General features: G+C 44.8%; 6 protein-coding genes across 6 annotated transcripts; all 6 read left to right on the top strand.

Annotated features, from left to right (window-relative positions):
- Positions 1 to 1,345: 1,345 nt before the first annotated feature.
- Positions 1,346 to 2,053, top strand: TEOVI_000168500 (uncharacterized protein; the record flags this gene model as incomplete). Its single annotated transcript, XM_067224888.1, has 1 exon — positions 1,346 to 2,053. One exon carries the CDS (start codon positions 1,346 to 1,348, stop codon positions 2,051 to 2,053), a length of 708 nt encoding a protein of 235 aa, XP_067080989.1.
- A 546-nt stretch (positions 2,054 to 2,599) lies between these two features.
- On the top strand, positions 2,600 to 2,974 carry TEOVI_000168400 (cytochrome oxidase subunit IX, putative; the record flags this gene model as incomplete). The annotated part of the gene is made up of 1 exon (XM_067224887.1): positions 2,600 to 2,974. The coding sequence occupies one exon, from the start codon at positions 2,600 to 2,602 to the stop codon at positions 2,972 to 2,974; it is 375 nt and encodes a 124-aa protein (XP_067080988.1).
- A 443-nt stretch (positions 2,975 to 3,417) lies between these two features.
- TEOVI_000168300 (acetyltransferase, putative) lies at positions 3,418 to 4,269 on the top strand (the record flags this gene model as incomplete). The annotated part of the gene is made up of 1 exon (XM_067224886.1): positions 3,418 to 4,269. One exon carries the CDS (start codon positions 3,418 to 3,420, stop codon positions 4,267 to 4,269), a length of 852 nt encoding a protein of 283 aa, XP_067080987.1.
- A 256-nt stretch (positions 4,270 to 4,525) lies between these two features.
- Positions 4,526 to 5,017, top strand: TEOVI_000168200 (U1A small nuclear ribonucleoprotein; the record flags this gene model as incomplete). Its single annotated transcript, XM_067224885.1, has 1 exon — positions 4,526 to 5,017. The coding sequence occupies one exon, from the start codon at positions 4,526 to 4,528 to the stop codon at positions 5,015 to 5,017; it is 492 nt and encodes a 163-aa protein (XP_067080986.1).
- Positions 5,018 to 5,060: 43 nt separating this feature from the next.
- On the top strand, positions 5,061 to 5,354 carry TEOVI_000168100 (uncharacterized protein; the record flags this gene model as incomplete). Its single annotated transcript, XM_067224884.1, has 1 exon — positions 5,061 to 5,354. One exon carries the CDS (start codon positions 5,061 to 5,063, stop codon positions 5,352 to 5,354), a length of 294 nt encoding a protein of 97 aa, XP_067080985.1.
- Positions 5,355 to 5,703: 349 nt separating this feature from the next.
- TEOVI_000168000 (eukaryotic translation initiation factor 3 subunit 8, putative) lies at positions 5,704 to 7,926 on the top strand (the record flags this gene model as incomplete). Its single annotated transcript, XM_067224883.1, has 1 exon — positions 5,704 to 7,926. One exon carries the CDS (start codon positions 5,704 to 5,706, stop codon positions 7,924 to 7,926), a length of 2,223 nt encoding a protein of 740 aa, XP_067080984.1.
- Positions 7,927 to 7,995: the final 69 nt, after the last annotated feature.

Genomic DNA, 7,995 nt, shown 5'->3' with positions numbered 1-7,995 from the left:
GGTGGACAAATGCCTTTCAGAACCTCGAGTCCGGCTTGGTTCCCTCCAGAGTTTTCGAGGTGTTGGTCAGGAACAACATCACCTTCACAGGAGACGAACGTGAAGCCAAAGATAGGGGACCTGCCAGTATATCTGCTCATGCTGTCAGCTGCTGTCCCTTCTTCGCCGTCTTTCTCAGCAAGATTGTCGCAACTGGGTGGTGTGTGAAATGCCGGTCAGCCCACGAAAGGGTGTTTGTGGGCCGTCAAAAAACATCCCTCGATACCTAGCGTTAAGCGGAAGGAAGGGTAAAAAAAAAGGAGTTTTCGACCGTCACGTGGCGTTGGCGACTAGGGCTTGCTGCTCAATTTTGATACTAATGTGCGGCACAGTTTTCTGTTCGTTTTTTTCTTAAATGAGGAAAGGGGCAAGAAACATGTCGTTTTCCCTCGGGGTTTATTTACCGACTAGTTAAAGAAAAGATTGCAATTTCACTTTGTCGGTGTGTTTGCCGTCCCGATTCTCGTTACAGATGGTCTCCTCTTTTGACCTTGTCCTCCGTCCGTGTTTATTGGGAGGACTGCGCTGCGCTGCTTATTTGTTGTACATATTTTTTCATGGGTGTATGTGCGGATTTTTGAGCCAGTCGGGTGCTCCCACTACATACTCATACTCTGATGGGCGTTATTACCGCCATTACTAGTGCTGTTTGCGACATCCCTCCCTGGATCATCGCGCTCCAGTTCTGTCTTCATATGTAGTTTGCAGGATGTTTTAAACGGGTGTTTTTGCTCTCTTTCCTCGGTGAACTTCTCTAGTTGAACCTCGCAATAAGAATTCGGTGAAATGCCGCACTTCTTTTTCGGGTGATGGTTTTGAAATAGTGATGTCTGTGTTACTTGCGAAGAGAGACATCATAAAATTTTTGATTTAATTGTCAAAATAGTTCAGGAGTCCTTCCTTAAAATTTACTTTAGATCTGGCATTACGTGCCAAAACTTGTTTTGCTTGTGCCGCTACCATTTTTTTAAAAAAAATTTTGATCGTATTCAACTGATTTTCAGGATTGCGTACCGAAAGTATCGGTTTCAAGGTGCTGGACTAAGGAGAGAAAGATGTGCAGTGCTTTCTTACATTTTTTATTATTGCTGTTTCTAAAGTTAAGTATCCCTCCCCTTAACGAGTGAAAAAGAAGAAAGGGAGATCATTTTGTGTGTTTGTGCCGCAGCTGCGGATCATGTCAGTTTTCTGATTTGTATGTATCTCCCTTATTTATGTATTTGCGTTTGTCGTTCCCAGTTATTCCTCTTTGTCACACTTCTAAGCAAAGCCAGATCAATTTCGGTAGGTCTCTAATTTCTGTGCTATGACCAGTTTACTTGCAGATGTTACTAACGTTCAGGCTTCTCACAATGGGAAGGAACATAAAGCCGGCGTTGTTCTTCATACGACAAGGCCTTCCGTAATCCGCCATGACCCATACGGGTGGAAATGCCTTATCCAACCAACGCTCCCCGCAACCGCAATTGCTTTCCCGGATATAATGTTTTCGTCGAAAAATTTAAACGAACCAGAAAATTTACACGACGGGGATGAAGCTCCGGCATCACCTGCCACGGCGCCTGTATGCAGCGCCCTAGTGCAGTTTAAATGTCATCAAAAAGAGTTTTCTTCTCCTATTCTGGTTGGGAAAGGCCAATATGTCGTTGTGGAAGGTGACAGAGGAATTGATGTCGGTGTTGTCATTCGGGTAAATACGGATTCTTGCAAGACCTATGTGGAGCGTTCTGGACCAACAGGCAACATTTTGCGGTACGCAACGCAACAGGAAGTGGACTACTGGGCTATTGACCTGAAAGAGCAAGAAGCTATTGCCGTTACTTACTGCCAACGGAGAGTCCATCGTCACAGATTTGATATGGAGATCCGCCATGCTGAATATCAGTTTGACAAAAAGAAACTCACGTTTTACTATACCGCCAAGGCGCGTATAGATTTCGTTCAACTGCTTAAGGAACTTTACAGAGAGTTTGGGTGCCGCATTTGGATGGAAAAAGTAAGGACTTATAACTAGTGAAAATGAAAAAAAAGGAGAATGGGTCACTCAAGTTAGAAAATAGAAACCTGTCGTTTGTTTATTTTTATGTTGGTTTATTGTTTCATTATGGCAACTGTGATGAATACGTGGGAGAAAGGGTTGATACTCGCAATGATGATTATTACCATTTGCCACCCAACATCAATCAGTTTGTCCGTGTGTTCTTGAGCGAGCAAACTAAAATTTGCCCCAAGAACCTGGTTGCATATAGAGATGTTTTTCTTCATTAGATGTTTTTAATATACCCCCTCTTATTATCTTCGGATACAGTTTTAAGTATAGACAATCCAAATTTAACATCTACCTTCAGGCACGCAAGTTTGCGTGTCCATCAGTTTGAAATTCTTTCGCACCACGGATGTATGCGTGCGAATACTTGCATGTATCTTTTGCCACTGGGTCTCGTTGTAATTTCTGATCGTTTATTTTTTACTTGTGTGCTAAAGTGCTAACTTTGAACTCACAAAGACTACATTGAGGGCATATAGGAAGGTAGTGGCAATAATTTATATCCTTTAATTAATGTTCTCCTGTGCGCTGAGAACCAGTAGACGAACGTACATAAACGCGTTCAACGCGAAGGCAAAGGCGCGTCCAAACTTTGGTCTCCGTGGAGTAGGATATTGGACCAGTGAAGTTTATCACAAGCCAGGTCAAAATTATTGGACGTTATTGTGCACCACTGGACCTTTTTTGGTGATTGGTTCTATTATGTACGATGGTTTTTGGGCCAAACTTGATGATATTGCTGGTGGTGGACCTAGCCACCTCGACTATGGGTGGCGTAAACAGGATCGGAAACCGTGGGATTTTGCCTTCGATATTGGTGAAGGTTATGCGGCTGGTCCGGCAACTCTGAGACCAGCTCCAGGAGCTGTGGATCTGGGTCACCACTAGTACCCCAGTAGAAGGGAAAAAAGAAACAGGGATTAATGGTATGGTTCGTAGGAGTGTTACAGCAGTCTATTTATTATTTGCGTTCAAACACAGTCTATTATATATAACATATGTATATATGAAGAATAGGAGGCGATGTAACGATTATTGTTATTATTTTTTCCTCGCAGGCATCTGTGTTATGCTGGTTGGTTTGTGCATCCCCTAAGTATATACATGCTATCGATTTATTAGGATACCGAGGTGGAAATGGTGCGTAGTGGAGGGTATTGTTTGGGCTAGGTATTTTTATTTCTGTTTTCTAGGGCGCTAACGTGAATGTTTTCCCTGATTTGCCTTAGCCCATTGTACTTTAATTTGGTGAATATTTTACACATTGCACGAGTATATTTTCCCCCCTTACCCTTTATCGTCTCTGATTAATTCCCTTCCGTATAGGTGGAATGAAACGACAGAGGTCGGGAGACACTGTCATCAAAACGCTGTTTCGGGAATATCAGGCACATTCCGTTACAGGTTTCGTCCAGCAAGCTATAAAGGACACTGAAAAAATTTTCTTATGTGAAGCTTGTCTTTCGCAGTTCTCCTCGCTGCCTGACCTCATTAAGCACGCTGAAATATGTACTTATCGCTACTGGATTCCTGGTGATGAAATATATCGATGCGACGAACGGAAGTGCGTCATTATGGAGATCGACGGGCGGAAAGCGGTCTGTAGTTCCTTCACAAGGAGGATTGCCTATCTATCCAAATTCTTTTTGGATGAAAAAACTACTTTAGATGACCTACATTTTTTCGCATTCATAGTTATTTTTGAATTAGATGATTATGGTTATCATTTTGCAGGATACTTCAGCAAGGAATGGAGAAAAACACTATCTTGCACAAACACACTTTCGTGCCTAATGGTGTTGCCACCGTACCGATCAAAGGGTTATGGTTCACTTCTTGTAGAATTATCGTATGAAATGGCTAAGATTGAGGGAATAGCTGGAACACCTGAAAGACCGTTAAGCACCGGAGGAAAGCGTATATTCTCCAGAATATGGCGTGAGGAATTGTTAAGAGCCATGTTTGCAATACATAAGGGACGACTACCCCTAACACTACGTACAATTTCATCGAAATCGGCGATAAACATTGAAGATACTGCCCTTGCCCTTCATCATCTTGGAGTCGTCTTTTCCGCCCCTGATGGCACAACTTTCATAACTGTCCCCCAATCAGCTATCAACGAATCAGAAAAAACAAAAAGACTCAACAACAAATTGTTACTGTGGGTGCCGCTATCATAACGTAACCAGTGTTTTTCACCTGTTTCTTACTTGGCATATCATCTTCTAACATATTAAACGTAATTACGCTAACCGACTGCTAATCATATGTTTATGACCGTAAATTATCTGTTTATGTTACTGGTTTAGTTGTTGATATATTATGTATTTGTGCTGGAACTGCTGTATTAACTTTCGCCTCTTGCTTTGCTGCCTATTTGTTGGTATTACTTTAGATTAAACCACTTTTCCATTGTTATGCCTTGATGGGGGAGTGATGGAGGCGCTTCGCGTTCAGGGTTTAAAGTTTACATTTGGTGTAGAGTTTTGCAGATTAGCACTCCTACGCTGCTTTGGGGAACTCGGGTCGTTGTATGACGTTCTCTTGGATGTCGACGTAGGTGAGGCACTGGTGACTTACGCGGAATCTGTGTCTGCTCAAGAGGCTTACATAAAAATGAACGGGTTTTTACTATTTGGTGAAACGATACGAGTGAGCATTACTGTGCCTCCTGTTTCTGAGGTACCAGGGTGCAGTGTGACGCACAGACCATCCCGGTTCGTCATTATACGTGGGGCCACTTCTTTATGGGTTGAGTTAAATTTGAGACATGTCAAAGGCGTTGAGCAGCATCAGATTGTTGGTGCGAATGCGGCCGTTGTTTCGTTTGCTAATGAACATATTTCCACCAAAATAAAAAGGATGTTTGACGGACAGATTGGTTATAATGGTAAGCCAATAACTGTGCTTTTTCTTAGACGCCTTTAATTTTTTGTTACCATTTCCCCTGTTCTTTCACCCGCAGCTCACAATGCATCTTGATGAAATGTTGAAAGAGATTCAGGACATGCAGGAGAAAAACTGGACCGCAGTTGAGAGAACGGACATCATACTTGCAAAACTATGCGCCTTTCTCGACAAGCTCGCACACTCGTTACGCTTTATGGCTACGTCACAGCCCTCATGCGGAGCAGGTGCTGTATGTAGCGCGGGTGTCGCAGTGACAACACACACGCATGGCGAGAGTGCCAGGGGCCTCAGGATCAGCAGAGATATTCGTACCGCTGCAGCTGGAAGGCCTTTTGAAACTGAAGTTGATGACTGAGATTACCGTAAGTGACCATATTCTTATGACTAACCTTTTGCAAGTTGAAGATGCTTGGACTATGGGAGTCGACACCATCATTGAAGCTGAGAGGAAGCCAAATTGGAAAAAAAAACACGGGAGCATATTCTCTCAACAGATTATTCGCTTACTTGTTTTCTGTCTCCTTTTTTTAATATCAACATGCGTTAAGTATCGTTGTGGCTAACCTCGCTCCGGTGGTTGAGCAAGCCCCCGCTTATCATGCGCGGATACATTATTTTCCTCAATTGTTCTTTTTGTTCTCACCTCCTTTTCTCATCCGCATGTACACCGCAGGTATCTTAGCAGCATCGAGCTTTCAGGTAAAATGGCGGATTTCTTTAACGTAAGTGACAGTGACGAAAGTATCGACGAAGTTATCCAGCGCGACGATCAGGTAGAAAGGAACACCGCCCAGATCGATCCAAAATGGTTCGAAATAACCGATGATGAAGCTGCAGAGGAACAGCGTGTCGTCCTTTCTCGGCGTGAGAAGTCATTGAACGAAATACAGACAAACGCCGATGTTTTTGACTTCAACGTTGATCAGGGGACATGGGTCGGAGCGGAGCAATCATTCAAAGAGCTTCGCGAGAAATCGGATATCCACAAGCGGAGATTTCAGTCGACACCTTTCCCATTCCTGGAGTGCCTCCGAAACACTCCAGATCTCAAGACACACCTATCCGAGAGAGAATCATTTGCAAAGCCAGAGGAGTTTCGTTCCCTCAAGGGGCTGATCAAGGCTGTTGAAGAAGCGATGGAGACGTACAAGGACGATATTGAACGTTTGTACGACGAAGAAGATGGTGATGAAGGTGACGAGGAGGAGGCGGAAAAGGAATTAACTGAAGACGACATTGTAAAGCAACTGCGGGAGTCCGTGACGTGTACCGGTAAGAAAGCGTCCAAATACCGTAAGCTTGCTAACGAATGCAAAAGGAAAGGGTATAAGGCACTGCAGATCACGACATGTGGTATCGTTGCGGATGCCCTTCTCGAAGAGGATAATCGCGAGGTCTACGTCAGTACCAAAACGTGGGCAAAATCCTGTGATACGTTGGAGGAATGCTTCGGTCTGATAGTTGAAAATCCCGGAATAAGGCTATCGGACAAATTTTCCGACAAGCTCAACAAAAGGGATGCATTCATTAAGGGTGGGTTGCATGCTCTGTTGCAGAGTCTCAGCAAACACCTGCGACGCATTACGCAATTTAAAGACGGTATTCCATCCGACTATATCGAGATTGTTCACTTGGAGAACCGGCTGGTGGCTATTGCTGACGCTCTCTTCGGCTATTATAGGGATAACAGCCGCGGCAGAGCGGTTTGTTGCCAGATTCTTGTTGACATCCTTGGGTCAAGGAGACAGGAGGCCCACGAGATTTTGTTTGGCAAGATGCCTCCGGGACAGCGTGAGGCCGTCAGTGACAGTGTTATTGAGACAGTGCGATCGCTCTACGAGCAACTCCTCCTCATCGGTGATGACGAGTCCAAATCACTTGCTCTGCTTCATTTGGTTTACCAAATGGGACTAGAAGGGAAGTACCGGGAGGGACGGGATCTCATACGACGCTCTGGTGGGGCAGAGAAGCTGTGCAACTCCAACCATAATTCTGTCCTCTATAACAGAGCTGTCGCACAACTGGGTTTGGCATCCTTCATTATGGGTGACATCATGCAAGCGTATGAGCTCCTGAGTCCTTTATGGAATTCGTGGGAAGGTCCTGAGGTATTGATAGGCCAAAAGCTGCCGAATTTAAAAGATGAGAAGGGGGATGAGGAGTTGAGGTACCGTGATTTACTACTGCCTCCACACGCCCACATCCCTTATAGTCAGCTGGAGCTTGCAACGATGCTTTCAACGCTTGTAGTCGGCACAGTGGACGAAGCAAAAAAGCCCTACGAGGTTACACACCATCACCGCTATTTCTACCGTGTAATAAATCAGATGCAGTTTCAGCCACTCCTGGGCGAGCCTATCGAGTTCAGAGAGCAAATAACAGCTGCTTACACTGCCTTGAAGCTGGGTGATTATGCGCGCTCAAGTGAAGTTATCAAAAACATGAAGGTCTGGGATAACATGCCGAGAGGTACTGAGGCACGAGACACATTTCTACAACGTTTGAAGGAAGCAGCCCTACAGATATTCTGTTACAACAGCAGGCGTAGCTTTGCGACGATATCCGTGGAGATTATGGCCAAGAAGTTTGATATAACTGAGAGCACAGTTAAGCATGTCATTAACGGTATTATATCAGAAAATAACACCCCCCTCATTGCTGTGTGGGACAGAGATGATCAGTACCTTCACGTGGATAGAAGCAACATTTCACGCCTGCAGTACCTGGTGGAGGCTACTGCGAGAAGTGTGGAAAATATTGCCCACTACTGCGAGAAGGGCGGGCATGGCAACGATTTCCGTGGAGGACGGGGCCAGGGGTATATGCGTGGGGGACGAGGTTTTGGACGCGGAGGTGGCAGCGACTTCCGTGGCGCAGCAGACTACGGGCGCGGCCGGGGGCGTGGTCGTGCTAGGGGAGGGCAGTAAGTAAAGCAATCACTTAAGTTGTTACAGCTCTACTTTAAATATTAAACGTAATTACGCTAACCGACTGCC

The sequence above is a fragment of the Trypanosoma equiperdum genome (assembly GCF_001457755.1).
Source record: "Trypanosoma equiperdum strain OVI genome assembly, contig: ctg_399, whole genome shotgun sequence".
NCBI classification, from domain to species: Eukaryota; Euglenozoa; class Kinetoplastea; order Trypanosomatida; family Trypanosomatidae; genus Trypanosoma; species Trypanosoma equiperdum.
This window is presented reverse-complemented; position numbering and strand designations above follow the sequence as displayed.